The 22,900-nt window shown below is 33.7% G+C and overlaps 1 protein-coding gene across 1 annotated transcript; it reads right to left on the reverse strand.

The window, feature by feature from the left end:
* Window positions 1-44: 44 nt before the first annotated feature.
* Window positions 45-19,168, reverse strand: LOC136818385 (carnitine O-palmitoyltransferase 1, liver isoform-like). Its single transcript, XM_067074721.1, has 27 exons — window positions 18,959-19,168; window positions 18,336-18,456; window positions 18,013-18,156; window positions 17,688-17,718; window positions 17,289-17,390; window positions 12,513-12,587; window positions 12,307-12,369; window positions 12,110-12,187; window positions 11,736-11,843; window positions 11,329-11,413; window positions 10,607-10,721; window positions 10,215-10,374; window positions 9,902-9,964; window positions 9,481-9,588; window positions 9,199-9,224; window positions 8,800-8,865; window positions 8,524-8,608; window positions 8,179-8,266; window positions 4,729-4,759; window positions 4,359-4,404; window positions 4,186-4,238; window positions 3,839-3,920; window positions 3,329-3,481; window positions 3,160-3,195; window positions 2,838-2,915; window positions 1,900-1,992; window positions 45-1,362 (listed from the first exon to the last, which is right to left on the reverse strand). The coding sequence occupies exons 1-27, from the start codon at window positions 19,113-19,115 to the stop codon at window positions 1,291-1,293; spliced, it is 2,319 nt and encodes a 772-aa protein (XP_066930822.1). The 5' UTR covers window positions 19,116-19,168; the 3' UTR covers window positions 45-1,290.
* Window positions 19,169-22,900: the final 3,732 nt, after the last annotated feature.

Here is a 22,900-nt window from a genome sequence, read left to right on the forward strand (position 1 = left end):
TAATATTTTGGGATATACGAGAAAACCAAATTCCCGAAGGAACATTTTCCGTTAAGAAGTTATATATATTGAATAAAACAAGAAATATTTTTAGTAAATTATATTTTTACACGACTTGGAAAAATAGTGCATCGCCAAACGACATTGTGCTGGTTATATTATATTTTGTGCTTCAATATGCAAAAAAATCAAAATTTTGCTGCTCTTTCAAAGTTAAGATTTTTCAAAAGATTCGAACAGACAAAGAGGTTATAATAGCACAAACAATTGTATAAATTATTGACCGTAACACAAAATCAAACTATATACAACTTAAAATCCGTTGAAAATTACCATAAAAATAAAAAGCAAAAATAAAACACGTTTAGGTATATAATTGATAATACTAATTTTTTTCAAAAGAAAACTCAAAAAATAGGGAAATTATAGGCTAAAGAAAATACAGTTTTGGCCACTGGGATAGTTGAGTAATAAAATTCTTTCATAGTCAAATCTGAAAAAAACTCTTTGTCAAACTCAATCGCAAAGAGTTTAATTAAAAGCCAACCCGATGAGCCAAGATTTGCCTAATTTTCATTATGGTTATCAGTCTTGTCAAGGCATGAAGCTAATATCGGAACTTTACAAGGATACTAAGAAGGGTTCATAGCTCTAAAATAAGACTGGGTGTCCATTCGAAAGCAGTGAAAAATATATAGCAAGACTTAAATAGCGTAATCATCTCGTAATATATATGTAACATCATAATAAGTTACGTAATGCATAAGATATAATACTGTTGTCATAAATTACTACCATAAAATTATATCAAGAAGAATTATGATAAATATTTTGATAAGAGTATAAATGATAGAATAAGCAGGCTATCGACACAACAAAACAAAACCTTTGAAAACTAGAAGTAAAGTGGCTCTGAATTCCGTGAACGGCTTACAGATATGAGCCGAATTTTGAAACCCTTCCAGAGCGTTTGCATGGAAATTTCCGTTTGACAAAATTAGCGTGACTAATTCTATTTTTTGCTGGTCTTGTATCATTGCTTGAAAATAAGTGTTCAAGAGAAAAGTAGAATAATTTAAAGAATACTCTAAAATATTATTAAAGATTGGAAAATAACCTAATTGAAATATTAATCTCGTTAAAAATCATCACCGGTCTAAAAATTCTCGTCCTTTAAAAAGCAAAACAAAAGCAAAACATTAAGGATATACCTCTTCCAATCAACTTGTTCACTTGGTTTTGACAAACCTTGTCTCGGCGAATCTATTGGCAAACCTGGTCTTGTTGAATCTAATTGCTCAACATGTATTCTCTCATCTCGTTCATAGATTCGCAAACCAAGTTGGCGAACATTTCAGAATTCTAAAAAAAGGTAAATAGATCTTATCGGGTTTTTTATTTTCCTAAAAAAGCGATGCATTGTGGGATTGTTTCGGAAGTATTTACAATGGAATTCCCTCGAGGAATCTCTAAGAGATTTCTATTGTAATACTGCTGAACCAATCCCACAATGTATCGCTTTTTAAAAAAAAATACACATCTATTGTGTCAAGCAGTCATAAGGTTGAGGTAAATGGGTATACGAAAAACTTTTCAAAGGAAAGAGTAATGCAAAGCGTACATATCTTTTTTATTTCCTAACTATAATGGTAGTCTAGGACGCTAGAGTAGCCTGCGTGTTGACTAACGTCAACTTTGTCAAATTTCAGTTCCATGGGCAGAACAAAGGAAAATAAATGAAGATGGAAACATAGCCATTTATAAACAAAATAGCTGTTGGCTGGAAGTTTAAAATACATGTGGCTGATGTTTTGATGTTGTTTTTAGAACGTTAGGGTTTATTTCGAGATAAAACAGAGTATGAAATCAACTTTCGATCATGAATGGAGAAGTACTTACAGTATGAGGACAACTATTTTTGCAAGAGATGTGAATGGAAATCAGATCTTCACCAGTGATGATGTATGAAAGACCATACCCCTTCTCTGCGACCTGTTTGTTCAAAATCAAAATAAACACTAATTATAGCAACAATAATATTGAAGCAGATGACATATTTAGTTGATATTTTTAGATGCTTAGTCCAGTCTTTAATTTTGGACTTTTAAGACAGTCTTTTTTTAGATGCTTAGTCCAGTCTTTAATTTTGGACTTTTAAGACAGTCTTTTTTTCATTTAGAAAAAGGTCCATTAAACGGATCTGTTGAACAGTTGTAAACTCTCTATCGTAAATTTGTGATATTTACTTTCAGATGCAAGATTGAATGACAAAACAGAGAGCATGGAATTGAATAATTCTATTTCATTCATTATTTCATTGTCGAAAGGAACCATGGGTAGGACAAATGTGCTCCGAAACGACTTTCCGCTGATCTGATTCTTGCATCTCACCAACGGGAAGTCGTTATTAAAGGTTTTCTACGGGAATAAAAGAAGCTTGTTTTAGGCAGTGTCTTCATGCTGAGTAAGATAAATTAAAGCTACTTTTTTACACAACGATATCCTGCAAACAAGTGAAAGATCGAAAGTTGTTTCGAGATGCGACCTCACATTCTATTGCTTTTGTAAACAAAAAAATAGCAAAGTTGATTTCGAGCAAATTTACAATCGAATATTTTTATTATAAGATAGAAGATGTTCTATTTATTATAAACATAAAAATATTCGAATTCAAAATGTTTTTCTAATCTTGTCGCACATGTTTTTACTACATCAGCATCATCAGACCTTTCAATCAAAACAAAACCTTTAAGGCACAACAAGTCTTGATTACCGATGATTTATTTCGACCTTGAGAAAGACTATTGATAAAAAATATTTGCTGGAATTTTACTTACAGGACCGAAGCCACCTCCGGCGCAAACACGGTTGGGATATTTCTGTAAGTTCAGTCTCATAGTTTGGTTAACAGCAGTCTGAAAAAAAAGACAGAATGATTTGATTACTCGTTGGATTGAAGGTAAGGCTGGAAATTATAATTAATGTGTGAAGTTAATCCGATTATAAGTTTAATCCTTAGATTGTTGGCTGTGTACAGTATTTAGCGTATGGCAACAGACGCCCTACATTCCAGTGGTGCCGAAAGTTACACCAAGTTTTAAAGGAGCTTGAAAAAAAAAGAGACTGGTACAAGATAAATAACATCTGACATGTAAATACCTGACTTGTCGACAACACCCATGGTTCGGACAAAACCTATAAAAAAGAGAAGAAACTTTAGTAACCATTTGGATTTCTATTAGATCTTTTATTGAAAAAAATGAAAAACTGAAAAAAAACAAAGTAAAAGTAAGGATATTGATAAGGAAGGGAATTTGTAGATACGTACTGTTTTGAGGAAAGGTACTTCTAGTTTGAGGTACTGTGAGACGACGTAAAGAGCGAACAAATGTCGATCAACTCCTTGTCCAGTCATAGCGTTTCTACAAGTATCGATGTGATGACCGCAAGCTTTCTTCAACAAATCACGTTTCTCCTCCACCTGTCAATCAATGAAGTATTGCGTTTGCAAGATGATTTTCTCTTTGAAAAAGTCTTTCAAAATTTTTCAAATGATAAAACATTTCAGGTTTTAGGGAAATATTCACTGTTCGAAAATTCCGTTCCCGAAAATCCTACATTCTGGTGTTTTCAATTTACAATCTAAGAGTATTATGCGAAATTCAACCACAAAAAAACAGATGAGAAGTTTTTATAATGATTTAATATTTGGTCATTTGAAGTAATAAAAATGACGCGTTCTTTAAAACAAGTAACAATATTATTTTATTACTGGTTAACGACCAATCAAATCAAATAAGAGCTTGTAAAAACTCAATCTCGTCCCCAAAAAACTTACAGAGAGGTCAGGGTCCACAGCAGCTTTGACGAATTCAGTAGATGGAATGGAGCAAGATCTGACTGTCTCCGTTCGTCCTTCCCTGCAAAGTAAGGAGGAGGTTGTCTATTTGGTGCCCTTATTTAATTGGCTTCCATTTTACAATTCACGCAAGACGGAGTCAAGATTGGCAATCTCAACTCTACAGAAAAGTAGCAATAATGTTTTTGAAGTGAAGGTTAAAGGGATTCCATTTGTGTAAAAGGCATGATGGGGATACCTCAAAGCTTCAAAGGACAAATGACTTCATAATACAGGGGAAACAAAATTTCTTATCCTATTTTCACGATGTGAGAACCGAATTTTACCTGAAAAGTCTTGTCATGGCTGATTCGTAGGTCAAACAAACCTTCTTTGTGCTCTATGAAGCGAAATCAAACAACAAGTTATTGAGAAGTTAAGATTGCACTGTAACTTCTTCTAACTATGGAATAATATTTCCCAAATTAAGAAAAGAATTTGTAATGCTCAATAAAAATACCTTGTAATAAGCCAATTGGAAAGCCATTTGGATGAAAGCATCAGGGCTGAAAAGTATAATGAAGATCAAAAGAAGTTAATAGGAAAGAATTTAAATTTTATTAATCAGATCCTCTCTAGGTAAATATTTTAAAAGTTAACAAGTTGCAGACATGTATCAAAAGGATAAAAGAATTTAATTTCGCTGTTAACTGTAGAAGAAAGCTTATCCCTAGGATTTTAAATACCCCTGAATTTTCATTGAGGCAAAACCTTTTTCCGGGCATGACTTTTTGACACATCAGGTGAGCGGAGAGTTTTCAGTGTAAAAATAATGTGTCAATAACAAAGTTTTTTCAATATTAAAGGAAAAGGATTGTTTTGTATTGTACCTGACTTTCATTTTCTTGATATCTCCTTTGCCTAGGGAATAAAAAAGTGAAGATTACGTTATAATAATGGACCAAGAAACCACCAGCAACAAACAAACAACATATCCTCCGGACATTTATGAGAAAGGGCCACGTTTATTTTTGACTGGATACCGCCAGTAGGAAGCTTAAAGCGCTGCGACAAATGCACCATTTGAAAGCGCTAAAAGAGCCGGTTCAATAGGGCGTAGATATCTCCAATTGTGGTCGGCAATTTGTCAGAATGGCCCCTAAAATTTTATTTCAGCCTCGAGGAAAGGCGGGAAAATCAAACATAGATCTGAACGAAATGTTTAGAATATGTTACTGCTTAGCTGGGAGACCCGACTTCTCTGTCTATGTGGTTTCAAAAAAATATCTAAGTATAGACAGTAGTAGCCGGGAATTATACAAGATGCAAGAATTAATCGCAGAATTTGATTGGCTAATATCTTATTGTTATGATTTGATAAACAAAAATATGACGTCAAACAGCTCTATTGTTTCAAGAAGTGGCGCAAGCTTTTGAATTGTTTTGAAAAAATAACAGTTTTTTCTTTTGTGATTTGAAGTGATTTGAATCGAGTCAATAATTCCATACTCAGACTAGTTACTGCTCTGATGATTTTTCTAAGCTTCAATATTTATAACCAGAACGGAAATCCCAGTTAGAAATTTCAGATGGACGAATTTCCGTACACAGATGAAAAGATAGCTGATCAAAAAATTCTGTACGAGAGACCGCAAGATAATTTAGCATTTCCATATTTGTTTCACTGACCAGAAATGAGCCGTTAAAAATATATTCGTTTATCTTAAAATCATGATTGTCTTGGCTGACGAATTGTAGGAGGGGCCATTTAAGGTTGTTTTAGATATTTTGACCTAAATAACTTTTGGTCATTATGATGTAGTTGAATCAGAGGTAGATATTTAGAGCAGGGAGTAATTACGCTCAGCATGTTGTTAAATAAATTGTCAATCATCTTAACCACATTCGCGGATCATTCACAGGGGAGGGGATTCAACCCATGTAAATTCAAAAATGACCGAAAGAAAAAAATCTGGGAAGAAAAAGAAATTCTTTCTTTTTTCATTTGTTCTTACATATTTAAATAATATCAGTATAGTGACGTCACAAGAATGCAGGCTTCAGCGCAGATGACGTTAACCACGACAAGAGTCACGCTGTATAGTATGTCAAACAAAACGACATGACATTCAATTGCTTCAATACTTTGGCATGATAGGTTCATGTGAATCTAGCATCTCTTCAATGAAATAGAATTCAGGCTAAATAATTTCAGCGGAAGAAAGGCTAGTCAGTTGCACAAGAGTTCGAGGTAACGAATCATTTTCGATTCATATTTATTTGATTTTGACGAGTTTTGATTATCGTTATTCCATGCAAACGGGTGTGAAAGATAGAATGCAGCAAGTGTGAAAATGCACTGTGAAAAAAAAACATAAGAATTGCAACAGAAAATCAAACATTCGATTGGATAGGTATAAAGTAATTTCAGTTGAGTGAAATATAACGAAAGAAGACTAACTGACAGCATATACAGTGACTGTTATTCATAAAACTTTCATTACATTGAAAGAAAGTATTCAGCCTATAGTGAGGGGGTCTATTTAAAGAATGTAAAGTTTGATTCAGCATTGAAAAAGAAAAATGAAAAGATCACTGATATATAAGGAGACGATTTCTTCATTCATTTTCGCAGATTTTCTTTCATTTTTTTGTTGATTGCAAACGGAGTGTGAAGTCAAGAAGAAATTATTTGAGCAAGGATTAGATGATGCGTAGAAAAAGTAAAGAGAAAATTGAGTTGATTATTCGACCTGAGAGTGATGATAACAATAATAACAATGTGAACATACAAGAGACACACAATGACTCGTTCAGGAAAACAAAGAAAAAGAAGAAGAGACGAAATAAAAAGGAGAATGGAAACAAGTTGAAGAATAAAGTAGTGATGTTACCAAAGAAACGAAAAGAATCCACGTTACAAACCATTATAGAAGAAGATGAGCTTGAAGATTTAAACAATAATTCACTTTCCAATGAGAAGAGAAAAAAACGTAAAAAACGTAGACGCTTTTTCATTATCATAAGGCGGTTTTTCACTAGGCGGAAAGCCAAGGATCAAATAGACGCTAGACAGGTATTACAAAATGAGCAATGGCACGCAGGCTGGGATTTCTTGTTACGTTCGACGAATCGTACTGATGAGGAGAGAGAAAAACCTGTCGTTGTTTGCACGGACTATGATACGGTGGATAGCGTAACCAGTGTCAGCCGGGCGGAAGATGACGAACTCTTACATCAATATCGTAAACGACCGCGAAGGAATGCAGTATGTGAAGCTACGGGCATTGAAAGGACGGGATTAAAACGCGTTCTAACTTATTATTGTCATATGGTGTTTGTTAATAAATATGGATTGGGATGAGTTGATAAGTTTCTTACTGCAATCAAAAGGAAAGTTGTACGAGAGGTGGGGGAATTCAAGATAAGACAAAATATACGATTTGAGAAATTTCGGGATGTACATTTCTGGTCTACGAGATCTTGTTACAATTCTATTAATAGAAGCAATTCAGTCATGGAAGTAAAGAATGAATCGCGACCATAAATAGATATCTAAATGACATCCACTATGCAAAACTTCATTCATAATGAAAGGTTTCGGCTGTTCAATTCAATACTTTATTCGACCTTTCACCTCAGCGGGCGAGACTGATTAAATTGTAATTTTGAGTAAACGTTCAAACATTGATTATGATGAGAAACATTAGGTGATTCTTTTTTTGAAAAAAATGTTTTAGTGTTTTATATACATTTATATTATATTTTATGAATTATCAGATATCGTAACACGTATATACCTGTGTCCTTCCTTTTGTTTTTCTTAGGTCTAACTAGACTTGGCATATCCTTCCATGTTATTGATTCATTTGTGTCGACTATTGAACTCTGTTAACCCCAATTTATCAAGCTTATTCGTTTCAGCAATTTATACTTTTTCAGAGTTTTTGATTTTTCTAAAAAAGCGATGCATTGTGGGATTGTTTCGGGAAATAGAATTCCCTCGAGGAATTCCTAAGAGATTTTGATTTTAATACTCCCGAAACAATCCCACAATGCATCGCTTTTTTAGAAAAATCAAAAACTCTGATAGGTCTATTGTACCATGACAGTGAGCCCTCCTATCCTTTTAATATCTACAGTTTGACCTAAGAGAATAGGAAATGACAGCAGATCTAAATTATAGTTACTGATCAAAATAATCACATGAAAAAGGAAAAATCAATTTTGTTCTCTCATACAGTCATTATATTCAGGACTATTAAACTAGTATGACCAAATTAATAATTTGCCTAAGTGAAACCCCCTTCCCATCAATTGAGAAAACTAATCCCACTTACCGAATGTGGTGAAAATCTTGATATATAGATCCATGTCGTCAATAGATTTATGAACTTTCGTCTTCACTTCCTCAATCGTTGTCAACACCTAACGAATTCGTAAAAATCAAATCATTTTGCAATCTAAGCATCAAGTTGAGCAACAGGTGTCCAACCAGGGTAGGGAGTTTGTTCTTTCTTCATGATTCTCGAAAGGAATTTTAAAGATAAACCCCTACAATTAAAATAATTACGCCCATTTAAAAATTTTAACTCACAAAAATATATCTAATAAAGAAGTGGTGAGTAGAGTAGACACAAACGAGAAAGCTGACATTTATAAAAACAACCATTGATGAAGATTACCTCCTTTGGTAGATCCCAGTTGAGTTTTCTTGGCAAGGGCCAATCAAAACGCGCCTTTCCAACACAGTCACCGTTTTCATTGTATCTTAAAAGTGAGAAGAATATTTTTTGATAGAATATTAAACCAGCCAAACTTAGATCAGCACTTCCAGAAGAATGTTTAGAAAAGTTGGCACTAAAACAACACTAAAAGTGACAGTTTAAAAAAGCAGCTATCCATTGGCGGTTTGACATCTTCTCCCGAGACAAAAACGTTTTAACAAAGGTCAAACTCACCCATAATTGTCATCTTCTTCCACGTGAATCCACTCCCACATTTGAGCCAAAATTGGTGCATCTGCCCTGAAAATTGGAACAACACGAAGGTTGTAGCATTACTTGATCAATTATTTCTCTTTTCTATGATGATATGAGCCCTTCCCACTGGGAATGGGTCCTACTCCTTACGAAGTAGGAATTCCTCCTCTTTTAATTTAGAACGCTTAGCGCTGCCCAGACACCGCTGGTTATGTGCACGCAAGACACAGATACCATGATGCATAGTGATGACACTTTTTTCTATCGATCACCTTATTAAGCAGTATTAGAGGGCAAACTTGTGTCATTTCTTTTTAAAATGAATGGTAAAGGTTCAGTTATTGAAAATGATTCACAAGTTTTCACAATCAAACTCACCACGTGTGTTCAGCATTAAATCCAGCCTAGAAAGAAAATTGTTCGCTTTTTAAGTATCCGACAAAAAAGTTTGTGATAAATATTGTATTAATTTTATAAAACAAATTCTATTTCCAAATTCACTCATATCTTCCTGACCTTTGATAAGCATTAATATGAAAAGAAGAGACATAAAGACAAAGAACCCACAGAAAAATATTCCAAAGTTTATTCCTGATTTTATAGGAACCTTTTGATGAAAATCGTTTTTCAAGAGTGGAAGTACTGTTGTGGAAATTTTACCTGTCCATTATTTTTTATGACTAAGCAGAAACTTTTATCGAACCATCTATCATATCCTTTTCCATGAATCATCGAGCGACCGAAATCATTCAGTTTCTGCTGAGTCTCCTGTGAAAAAAAACAGCTCCAATCTTGAATCAAATCAGTTCGAACCATAGTCAAAAAGTATGATATTTCTGGACATATATGAGATACAACCAGGGAAAAATTAGTATAATAGCCGCATTCTTTTTCACTGTTCAACATATGAGATACAACCAGGTTATGATGACTCTCTTCAAAAGTGAATGAAAGAATTCTCAAAAAGTCAACTTTTTATTCAGTTTTGAGTAAGAGTATAAGCTATTCAAAGCTTATTCATGAATCATAAAATTTTCTCATCATATATTTTCGATTGGGACTAAAAAATAATGGCACTTACTTGATCATCCATCCATTTTGTGTAGATATCTTTTTCATCATCCAAACTGACAAAGAATGCAGCCTAGCACGTGGTCAAAAGAAAATATAAATTAGGTATACAGTCGAGGTAGTGTGTGACCAGGGGTACAAAGCGGTACGAGGAGTGAAGCTACTGATTAAAAATCTCTCTAAGGGTTTGACGAAATATAATTCATTCTTTGAAACAGTTTGAAATCACGAATATCAATTTTGGAAAATAAACAAACTTGAAGCAAATCTTTGAGCAGATTGATTGAAAAAGGTTCCGGTGGTATTTTAGTAGCTTTTTGTACCTTTTCTATTATATCTAATGATTCTTTGTTAATCCCTGTAGCAAAATGTTTTGTCCTTGTTTCTGCCCAGACTCCTCTATCAGCAGCTGTTAAATATCCAAGAACGTCTTCTCCTTTGTTTGGTTGCGTTCCATTGTATTCAATAATTTGCTTCAATTTCCTATGCAAATATAAAGTGACATTAAAAGGAATGTGCTTCATTAAGTGTATGTTTGCCTAAAATAAATAAATCATGCATGAACATGTAAAATGACACTTTCTTATTTGTTTTTATTTATATAATAAAGCTGTGCAAACTATTGACATCGCAAACAAACTTAGCATAAGCCAGATAAATTTTATCAAGTTTGATGAAAAGGAAGTTATATAAGGAGTGAATGTAAGGCACTTACATTTGAATGTCAATGGGTTGAATCAAGTCACCACCAAAGATAACAGTCACTTTGAAAAAGCATCCCTTATGAAAGACGACCACGTAACTTGACTCTGGTACTGTGACTATTACATCTGCAATGAAGACAAATGCATAAGATCTCATAAGATGGAGTCTATACCATCATCACAATTATCTTGTAAATTTCTTTTAAACACTAAGCATGACAATTTAAAATATTAAAAACGCATAGGCTACGTCATATCTTCCTCCGTTTGAGCGTAAAACTCCTACTCTTCGGGATATGAGCACTGCTCTTGTTTTGAATATTGAAATTCTCTGGATACATCGCATGCGCACTGAGGTTTTAATGAAACAATAGAGAGTTTCGAAACCTAAGCCAATCAGCTGTGTTTTAAACATTCTTTTATTTGAAATCTCTATTGATAAACATCTTTTGTAAAAGTTGTCTATTATGTTTAAACCTATTAATAAGTAATTCCTGGTGGGGGTTACTAGTGGCCGCCTATAGCAGTGCCTATAGACCAAGAGTAAGGCCTAAAAGCCTGGAGCTGTCTATTGTGTAGACTAGAAACGCAAGGCAAAATGAAACCTTTGGTGTTGCCTTTATTTTGATAATAAGAGAAAATTGTTACAATTGTGACAAGAATTATTCAAAAAGCTTTCTAGGTCAACTTAATCTATTTATATTTTGTACACAAAAGGAAAGTTTTATATTACCTTCTTCCTTGCCAGGGATTCTAGTGGAGTTGAAGTTCCGTAAATATTGTGACGAGCAAAGAGGATAAACATAGAATAATTTCAACTGAAACAAGAAAAGATGGTACAATCAGCAAGAAAGACTCTAAAATATTGTTGAAATAGTTTTAAGAAACAACATACGATTCATTAAAAGATTTTTGTTTAATAACATTCAAACCCAATCAGACCAAAATCATTTCATGTTCGTTTAAGTCTGGTCCTTGTGAAATTTCTGACCAAAATAATTTTTCTTCAATTATTCATTTTAGTATAACCATTGAACTCTGCTCCTTGTGAAATTTCAATAATACAATATAGCCTTTGAAGTGAAAATCATCAGTGTCTAACACTATTTTTCTGTCCTAGAATTTTCATTATATACATACTGGCTTCAACAAATGTTTATCGATTTGTTTTCTGTATCTGAATAAACAGTGAATCAAAGTTGCAGCTCTTGCTGCTTGGTTGTGTGACTTAGCACCATAAAGTGGACCCTAAAACGCAATACAATATGAAGACAGATTTTATTTCATTGTGTTTTTTCTTCTTTCTTCTTGTAAAATCTCTTTCAAAGATTGAACCTACATAGTTGGTATTTCATGCATATTAAGTGATGTCAGAGACTCATGGCAGAGAGTTATGAGAGCCATGCACCATTTGATAGTACTAATAGAGACTGTTCAATTAATTGGTGCTGATTTTGGTGCAGTTTAACTTGGAAAGGCAAAAAAGAGAGAAAAAGATGTGTCAATTTCCTCACCACCGCATAATAATTGCTATTCAGCATTAATGAAGCTCTTGATCGTAAATAAACAAATCTCTCCCACCAGTCACTGACCTGTAAGGAATAAAAACTTAATGTTAATATGATGGCAACTTAAAAAAATAGAAAACAACTTATTTTCAATATTGATTTAATATTTTTGTCAATCTTGAATAAAAAATAAGACTACTCACATAATTTGGTGACCAAAAATATTTCAATTTCAAATAACGTTGTAACTTTGGACCAACACCACTCTAAGAAATAAAAACAGCTGGTATAATCATACCCTGAAACACCCTTGGGTCATTCCTGAAAAATTTGAGGAATCGCGGCAATGTCCTGAAAACAAATTTTATTACTGTCCAAGTTCATGATAATAGATAATATTATGTCTTACTTTGAATTCTTTTGTTAGCTTGACAACATTTTCATACTCTTCATCACTCATGAAAGGGCGGACTGTATCTAAATGCTAAACAGATTATGAAAAACATGTGACTTGAGTTAAATATGACATGTGGCTCTTCAAGTGATTTTAAATACTTGCAAATCAGACTGTTTTGAAGGCATTTAAATGATGAATAGTGAAAATTATCAAAGATCCCTAGGAGTTTATCAAGGTGCCATTTTAATGCATCTATTTCACCATTTCTCATTAGACCAGATCTTTTAAAAGCCTATTCCAATATCATTGCTACTAGCAAACAAATGGACCGGTAAAATGAGCAGTCAGGACCAGTTGAGAGCATCAAGGTCAAAATCAGATTTTTTATGGTTTGAAGGCTGCTCTTTGAAAGAAACCTGAAATGCCAAAATTGTAAATTTGATCTCAAGAAGAGTCTAATTTCCATGTACTTAAGATCACTTGGGGAGCCACATACTGTAGTCTCCAAAAATCAGATGAATTCAAAAAATTCGACTAGATTTTTAGAGCATTGCTAGCTCTTGAAAAAGAAGTACCATTTAGCACATAGCGCCAGCCTGGTTTTAGGTCCCAGGCAAAAATTAGGTCCCCCCTGAGTTTTAGGTCCCCCCTGAGTTTTAAGTCCCCCCAAAGATTCATGAATTTTTTGTTAGCCCCCAGGACTTTTGACCCTGGACACTTTCAAAAAATTGATCCAGTAAAAAAGGGTTTTCCAATGTAAATTGCGTTCAGTTCTAAGTTAAAGATAAAATATTTTGCACACTTTCCAGCACTTTCAATAAAAATATTTTTCAGATTTATGAGTTTCAATTTGAGTAATTGAAGCCAACTATTAAGCTGAATTATTTTAGCCCCCACGTTAAGTGATGAGATTTTAGCTCCCCCCAAGTACATAGGTCCCCCAAAAAAAGCGGTGTACTTCCAGCCCCCTCCTTTTTTGAGAAAAATTTAGGGTGTACCCCCCCCCAACCAGCAGGGGGGCTGACGCTATGTAGTATATGGCTGAAACAATTAAGTGAATTTAGAAAATAAATTCATTAATTTCCATTTCAAGAGCTAAGGTTTCAGTCTCATAAAATAAAAAAATGTGTACACCTTTTTTCTGATTTTTTGTCAAAAAATTTTTTTTCAGTCAAAGTGGAAGAAAAGTTACTGGATTTCATTTTGGTAAAATCGCGATCTTAAAATCTTTTTTTGATCCAGAGTTACAACCATTTAAATTTCAAAACAAAGTTCGTCTTATGATGGATTATTTACTCAAATAATTGTCTCTTTCGGAAACAACAAAGACAAAAGAGAGAATTCAGCTGATGTTTATTCTCACCTCTATTGAACAGTAATATTTTTGACACATTTCACTGATTACTCAAATAAACAGCAATCATCTCGTTAAAAATTTCAAATTGATGTAGAAAAAAACGAAATTTTACCACACCATACTACTTTTAACGAAGTTAAAGTCACCCATAGCATTTAGATATCGACTTCATTCTTTTTTTATGAGATTCCTAAAAGATCAAACTTAAAAAGTGTCTTAGGATTTTATTTCTAACCGAGTTGTTTTTCGTCAATTTGCAGATAACTGAAAAAATCACATTTAAATTTACTTTTTTATCGATATTTTTACAGAATTTAAGATTTAAAGAGTTAAAGTCAATTCCAAAAAAAATCCCAAGACACTTTTTTAGTACAATCTATTGGGAACATAGTATCGAAATTATTTTTTCAAAATTCAAAAGCTATGGGTGACTTTAACTTCTTTAAGAAAGGTAAGGTTAAAATTCTTAAGATTTTAATTATATCCTGCCCAGTTTTTTAAATTCAGCTGAAACTTTTACCATTAGAAAGAGAATATTATTGGCTTTCAGAAAATATATACTTTTGGGCATACCGGATAAGTGGGATGGGGGAACCCGGGAACCTAAAGTGGGAACCTAAATGAACACCTGAAAAGTGGGACGGGGGAACCTAAGTGGGAACCTAAATGAACACCTGAAAGTGGGATGGGGAACCTAAGTGGGAACCTAAATGAACACCTGAAAAGTGGGATGGGGGAACCTAAGTGGGAACCTAAATGAACACCTGAAAAGTGGGATGGGGGAACCTAAGTGGGAACCTAAATGAACACCTGAAAAGTGGGATGGGGGAACCTAAGTGGGAACCTAAATGAACACCGGAAAAGTGGGATGGGGGAACCTAAAGTGGGAACCTAAATTTTTATTTTTATTATTTTTTTTTTTTTTATAGCAATATTATTTCGCAGGTCTATTGACCTCTATGAAACAGAACTTTTGATTTTACATTTTATAAAGTTTTTTCTCCCTTTCTTTTATCAAACGCTCTTTGAAGACTTGTAAGGATGGTGCTTCAACAATATCTTCTTCTAGATCATTCCAAGGTTTCACACTTCTGTGAAAAAGAGAGTTGCTTTGGTAGCCTCTCATACCGTCATTAGCAAAGTTCCTTTGAAGCTCGTAATCATGCTGACGTCGTGGTCGTGTTCGAGGAGTAAATTTCTCTGATCTTATAGACTCGTCTTAAATGTGGAGGTTCTTGAAAACTTCCACCATATCACCAACTTGCCGCCTGGTCTTTAGGCTAGGTAGATTGATGAGTCGTAGCCGATCTTCGTATGAGTAGTTTCTATAGCAACTAACTAGCCTTGTAGCTCTTCGTTGGACGCCCTCAATTGCTTTGATATGTTTGATTAGCCTTGGAGACCATACTACATGTGCATATTCCAAAATGGGGTCTGACAAATGCAATGAAAAGCGTTCGAAACATATCTGGTGAGAGAAATTCGAAGCTCCTGCTAATCAAGCCAACGATAGAGTTAGCTTTCTTGATTTTACTGAATATAATGGGCTTCAAAGGTCAGGTCACTATCGATTATCACTCCTAGATCTTTTTCTTGGTCAACTTGTTCTAGAACAGATCCTGCTATGGTATAGGGATGGACATATTTGATGTTCCAAAATTTACCCAGTGTTAAAACATGACACTTGTTCGGATGAAATTCTAAAAGCCAGTCCTTTGACCAAATTTTAAACCCTTAGAGTGAACTTATTCTCATTTTTGCTCGTTTCCACCCTTACAGTGTACTTTGGGAAGCTTGGTGCTTGGAAAAAAGGGCCGCACGTACGGTAGGTCGTTTACCTTGAGTGCCCCCCCCCCGTGGATCTATGCCTATGTGTATTGAAACGTGGCAAGCCGTGCAATATGTTATATTTTACTATCAAACATTTTTAATTAATGAAGTGTATTCACACGCTGTACTGTTTGGTCGGTACAGAAAGCAAAACGAGCTAGAATCCGTTAAATGCTAAGCGATCCTAGACTGGAGTCGTTTATAATGCATGTAATACTAATAATAAACACAAATAATGATACGGGATTTAGTTCGTATAAACGACTGGAAGAATCCGGTGTTCCAGCCTTATAGAAACCGGGGCTAGCTACTACGCAGAAACTTGCGTAGCGAGAAAACAATTTATCAAGCAACAACAAACTCTCAAAATAGAATCAACTCAAATGAAAAACTTTTAACACACAAATCCACACACATTTTATTTTCAAGAATTCTTTTTGAGCAGGAAAAAATTTTAATTGCGATATTGACACTTTTTGTTTGTTTGGAGTTAGTGCACAAAGGTTTCTAGACGACTAAAATTTACTTTTTTGCTTTATTTCTAATATGTCTGAATTAGTCGTCTAGCTTGCTAGACTAAAGCGACCCCAGCCCTGACCCGAAAATTGGAGCTGCTAATAAAAAACAATGTGTATTGCATCAAGAGTGAACAAAAACTAGATCGTAAATAATGTTTTACTAGATTCTGTATTCAAGCAAATTAGATCCGTGCAAAAGAAAGAAGAGGCTCTAAGTTATCCATCGAGCTAGGAACGAACTTCTAATTTCCTTCAGATTTGAAGATATGCGTTTAGTTTAAAGTTTAAATCAATTAAGTCAATTAAGTCATTTACTAAAAAGCCTTTCAAAAAGATGCACTATAAAACTGCTGATAAATAAACATGCTTTTTTGACTAATTGAATAAATAATTCCTTTGTTTTTTTTTCAACATTATTGTTGCGTAATCGGTTCCGTAATGTAAAAAGTAAATAACTGGTGTTCTTATTATTCAAGGTTTTTCTTTCATTGCAATAATATCTTTCTTATCTTTATGTATTTGTTTTTAAAGAAAAATATTTCAATTCTATTAATAATTAAACAACTTAGGTTCCCCTTAGGTTCCCCCACCCCTTTAGTCTTAGGTACCCATTTAGGTTCCCACTTAGGTTCCCCCATCCCACTTTTCCGGTGTTCATTTAGGTTCCCACTTAGGTTCCCCCATCCCACTTTTCCGGTGTTCATTTAGGTTCCCACTTAGGTTCCCCCATCCCACTTTTCCGGTGTTCATTTAGGTTCCCACTTAGGTGCCCCATCCACTTTCCGGTGTTCATTTAGGTTCCCCTTTGCCCCATCCCACCCACTTTTCAGGTGTTCATTTAGGTTCCCACTTTAGGTTCCCCCATCCCACTTTTCAGGTGTTCATTTAGGTTCCCACTTTAGGTTCCCGGGTTCCCCCATCCCACTTATCCGGTATGCCATACTTTTGATATATAAAAATTTGTTGTTCTAAAGATATGATCAATTAAAGAGAATGTATCAAGAAAGGTGAACACATACCTTAAGGGAAGTTAATGATAGTTATGTTAAACTAAAAACTTCTTTGAAATGTTTAAAAGCTTACTCTATTCAATGTATCTTCCAATGGTGGTACAGGTTGACAAGGTAAACTATTTTGAAAACTAAACAATCCAGGACTGAATCCGCACAAAAGCTTAACTGCAGCCTAAAATACAATATTTTTTCAGCTGATTATTAAAAAATAAAACACAGGGCTTACCATCAATTTTTGCAAATTAGGTAGTAAAATTATTGGCTTTATTGGCCTGAATATAGAACAGAAATTGGCAACAATAAGATATCCATTATATCCTTATAATATCAAAATTACAGAGCTCTGTTATTATTTGTTATAAAGTTATCAGCAAGAATGAAATGGTTATATTCAATTGTTTCGGAGTGGAAAATTTGAGTCTGTCATTAATTTATACAGTGATTCATTTAGCATTTTTACATCTCTTACCAGCCACAGTTTATTCGTGATTGTCAGTTTCCTAAAAAGAAAATAAAAATTGACAGTTTACCAAAAGTTTACTTTATTTGTTGCCCCCCCAAAAAAGAAAATCCAGTAATGGCTATTGTGTTGTTTCATTTTATCCTAAAAATTATAATTTTTTAGATTGTTTTAAGCAATTCTAACTGATTCTAATGAAACATATGGTAAAAACTTGCTATTGTGACGTGAGGTTAAATCAAGAAAAAGTGAATCGGAATAATCTTGATTTTGAAATTTTTTCTGCAGAAAGAATTAAAAAAGCCTTTAAGGTTAGTAAACAACAATAATTTACCTCCTAGCATTATACATAATGCTATAACTTCCAAGTAGCCTTTTGAGAATTGATTGGCAAAAGTAAGCAGAGAATAGCCAGATAATTGTAACTATTGTGAAAATGCATATAGCAAGAACAGTTGACCTGTCAAATCGATTTTTCCTGAAATAGAAATAAAAATTGTTCTGTGTAAGTAATTCATCCAGCAATTTTGTTAAAAAGTTACAATTTGATTCTAGATTTAACAAATTTTGACTCATTTTGGTGACCAGATTAAATTGAATGAATAACTTGATAAACTAGAATTTTAAAAGGTCAGATAAAGAGAAATTCATTCTTACACAGGAAATTCATTCTCCATTTTCTGCAATATCTCAATTGTGGGTCGATGTTCTGAATATCGAGCTGCTAGTAATGCGGCTAAGAAAAACATCCATGTTGCAGGAGATGCTGGATACACACCTGACAAATGAACACACACAAACTTATTGCTTACTAAATATACCGTATTTCCTTGATATTTGTGATGCTTATTAGAGGAAGGTGCATTTAGCTATTTGTTTAAAACTTTGATAGATTCATGGGTTGTTATCCTTAGAGATGTAGTTCTAAGAATGACATTCAGATGACACAAAGGGTTAGTTTGGGGTGGATTGTGATGTTTTCTTTTCCCTGACTTAAATTTCTAATGTTTTGAACATTTTGTGGTGCTTATTAAAGAGTAGCCCTTGACGGAGGAAATAAGGTAGGTCACTATTTATTGATCAAAGAGAACCTAAAAATTTGGCTAATAAAATAGAAGAAGAAACATGTTTTCAGAAATTATGTAAATGCATAAGAGCCATCATTGCTCAATATTAGAGTTGAGGTGAGTTATTATGCATGTTGATGGGTGCTGTCTACAACGTTAAAAACTTAAAATACTTTTTCATCAAAATAAAATATACTGTTACTGATAACTGACCTTTCAGGAAAGCATTTTTGGCATCGTTACATCTTCTTTTCACAGATTTGTACATAGAATTGAACATCAATTTGATGATTTCTTTGTTGAGGTTAACAACAACTCCCTCATCGCTAACAGCAAATTGAAAAGCAACAGCATTGTGAGCTTCAGCCATTCTCAATTATTTTCACAGAATATACTGAAATGGTGAATAAGTTAAATTTCATTTGCAGCTTGCATTTTGATGATTCAATCATTCATGAGAAGGTTGTATCAGCCACAAAAAATGATAAACTTAATAGATATTCACAAGTTATTAAAAATCAAGCATGATCATTGAATCAGATAGTTTTGGATTACAGCCATTCTAATTTAATCTCTTTAATTAAGTTGGCATGACAATCAAATTAGAGCTTGCACTGCTGCAACTACCTCAAATGTAATTTGTGATGAGATTATATTCTTGCTAAGTAGACTAACAATTACGTTTATAATGACAATGAATACAAAGTTTTATTCTATTTAAAGATGACATGCTGTAAACTTCAAATAAGATGTAAAACAAAAGATTTTCATTTGTTCTATGAGTTAGTGCTCATAGTCCAACACAAAACTCACACAAAAAATATGACCATTTTCTTCTCAGAAATAGCAAATTTTGTAATTAAGGAAAATGTATTTGTAACAAAAGTTGGGACAAAGTTTGACAAAAATTAGAAAAAGATTTCTTCAAATATTTCTCAAAGTTTTCAAAGTTATACATGAATCAATGAAAATACTGTAGCTGTATACTGTAGCTTTATATGTCATTCTGCCCAAGTTAAAAAATTTGAAACATTTCAAACATAAAGATTGTGTTCTTCATATTTATTCAAAATGAAGAATTTTCAATAAAATTTCAAAAGTATGGAAAAAACAGCCAAATTTCTATCTTTCAGGGGGTAAAAAGTAGAAGTTTTCCTATTTTTCTGACCCTTAGTGAGACTGAAATTTGATTTTTTGATTATTCCGACCCTTAGCAGGACTTTGGAAGTCCAAAAAAGGTACCCTTAAGGGCGGCACATACCGTACCCTCCATTTGCCTAAGTACCCCCCCCCCCCCCCGGGTCGCCGATGAAGATGCGAGTGACAACAATCAATGTACCAAGCATAATTTTATAAAAGATTATGAAGGAATGAGGATTCAATGTCAAAAATACCAACAAATGCTTCATTATACCTGTACTAGACTACCACCATATCAGTTGAACATGTTTTGAAATAAAGGTTACCCAAAATACCTGGTGTATAACTTTGCTCTGTGGCAAAGGACCTTGGCAGAAAAGTCCATAATCAAGCAGATAGAATTAAAAGCTGTTTAGTATACACAGCTATAAAGAAATTGAAGCCTGCAAAAGCATAATAAAAGTCAAAAGTGAGTCAGCATGAAACAACAGTCATACACGATGTGCCAGAAAAAAGTCCCACTCTTTGAAGAGACTTTTTTTAAGTTCTATCAATTGTTAAAGAAACAATTATTTTGCATGATGGGAAAGAGAAAGGATAAGCTTAAATTTTGAGAGGTCATTTGTCAAATTTGGTCTACTAGATCAAAAGTTATAAATCTTAATGCTAAAATATTAATTTTCAAAAAGTTGAAAAAATTGGTGAATGAAATCCAAAGTTGATAAATTGAAAAGTGGAGTACTGTTTCTTAAGAAGGATCGACTTAATAATAACATTCTGGTTTTCATGTTAATAGGATGCTCTTTTAGAGCTTTAGATTCACATCCCTCATCTAATTTTGACACCCTTCTTTTCCTCTCTGACTGTTTTAAGTAAAGAATAAATTTTCAGTGATTCCAACCTCCCTATCTCTAAAGAAGGGTGTTGGAATTAGATGTAGCCTGGAGATCCATGCTATGATTTCTTATTCTATATACTAATGGCGAAATATATAGCATGGTATGGGCTGACAGTTTGAATTTCCCATATCCTAATAACGGTTGAAAACACAGCCAATCAAATTCTGTTATTGTTTCACTGGTCACACTTTCTTAAAGAAAGCGCAAGTTCCGAAATTTGGTTTTTATTGTAGTAAGTGAGGACAGCGCTAAATTCGAATTTCCCACTGTAATTTTTTTTAGGCCAAAATCGGACTCACAGCTCAAGTAACCAAGGACTGACCTGTCAAGTATTCATCAGATTAAAAAAAATACGCAGACGGGTTCCTGTCTAAATTAGATGAGGTATGTCAACATTAGACCAACTTACGGTATGTACTACCTTAAGGGAAGAAATTTTCGCGGTAACAAAATTTTGCGGTTTTCGCGGATTTTGCCTAAAACCGCGAAATTAAGTTCCAGCGAAATTTTACATTATATTATATATCGTACTATATTTCAAGGCTTAAAGCAGGTTTTTTGCTTATTTAATAACGCTTTTGGCCAAAAATATCCTGCAACCGCGAAATTAAATTCGTGCAAATTTTTTGAAAATCGATGAACCGCGAAATTAAATTCCCGCGAAAAAAAATAATTTGACCAACCGCGAAATTAAATTCCCGCGAAAATTTCTTCCCTTAAGGTATATGACTGGACTTGTCCAGACTTTTCTTCAGCATTTTATTGCGCATCAGACACGCTGGACTGACTTACGATCTGTCTGGTGTTTGGATTGTCTGGCAATGATCAAAAGTTATTCTCTACAGGCATTTGGACCTTTTACATCTGCAAGGTCGTGTTTAAATACTTTAATGTGATAAACTTTTGCGGGATTAAATTTCACGGATTTTGCGGATTTAGCTAGGCGTCATCCGCGAAAATCCGCAAAATTAAGTCCCAATGGAAATTTGGTAGGCCCTCATCCGCGAAATTAAGTACCCGCGAAAGATTAGAAATTTTTCTTTGATCTGTAAAAATTTTAAACTTCTATTGTCGTTTTTTGTCCCGCAAAGGTAAATACCTACGACACTATCATTGTCGAGTTTTCGCACACTACCATATAAAAGTTTTGAGAGAAGTTCTGTTTGCAAAATTTGGAACCACTTTAGAAAAATTAGATTTAAATCCTGATCCTCAAAATTACGCGAAAAATCAGGGAACTCCTCATCCGCAAAATTAAGTCCCCGTGAAGTTTTTGAATTTTGCGGATAGGCCCAAACGCGAAATTTAATCCCCGCGGAAGTTTATCCCATTAAAGTATTGTACCATATTGTGAACATCCCACAACAATATCCCTCTTTTTTACACTCACGTAAAAAAATTTAATTTCTCAAAACACTGCTGCTGCAGGAAGCCCCTCTCAGTTAATAAACTATTTTATTTGTTTTGATGGTGTTGATTGAAATTGGCACATGTAACTATAATGAACTTTGCTCCCTCTGTGAAATTTATTAACTTTACTATATAGAAAGGAAACCAAAGAACAACAAAAACATAAAAGTGACACATATCAAGTGATATGCTCCAAACAAAAAAAATTTATAGCTAAGCTCAAACTGACCTACTACAAGATACGAAGATAAGAAGACTGACAATACCTAGCAGAAATTATGCACGTTTTTTTTTTTGATAAATTTTGATGAAAGATGTTCTGGCTGGGAAATACATACGTTATGAGAATAGATTTTAGGTATATAAATATCCAGGGGATGTCAATCGAAAAATTCGATTACCGTATCAATCGAACTTAATCGAAGCCTATGGCGCGCCAAAGCGGAAATAAATACTATCTTTTTAAAAAAATACTATCTTCGTTTAAAACATACTATCTTTTTTTAAAAACATACTATCTTCGTTTAAAACATACTATCTTTTTTAAAACATACTATTTTCGATTAAAAACATACTATCTTTTTTTAAACATACTATTTTTTGCTTAAAAAATACTATTTTCGTTTAAAACATAGTATCTTTAAAAAATAATACTATTTTTACTATCTTTCATACTATCTTTTTAAAACAATATTATCTTTGTTGT

The sequence above is a fragment of the Clytia hemisphaerica genome, unplaced genomic scaffold, assembly GCF_902728285.1.
Source record: "Clytia hemisphaerica strain Z4C2 unplaced genomic scaffold, Clytia hemisphaerica genome assembly, whole genome shotgun sequence".
Classification (NCBI taxonomy): Eukaryota; Metazoa; Cnidaria; class Hydrozoa; order Leptothecata; family Clytiidae; genus Clytia; species Clytia hemisphaerica.

Bases quoted from the DNA above. Each gene is read 5' to 3' on its own strand.
- LOC136818385 (XM_067074721.1), bottom strand. From the start codon at position 19,115: ATGGCTGAAGCTCACAATGCTGTTGCTTTTCAATTTGCTGTTAGCGAT. The intron at 18,457-18,958 runs GTCAGTTATCAG...TTCATTTGTCAG, and splicing joins CAAAAATGCTTTCCTGAAAG to GTGTGTATCCAGCATCTCCT. The intron at 1,993-2,837 runs GTAAGTAAAATT...TTGAACAAACAG, and splicing joins CCGGAGGTGGCTTCGGTCCT to GTCGCAGAGAAGGGGTATGG.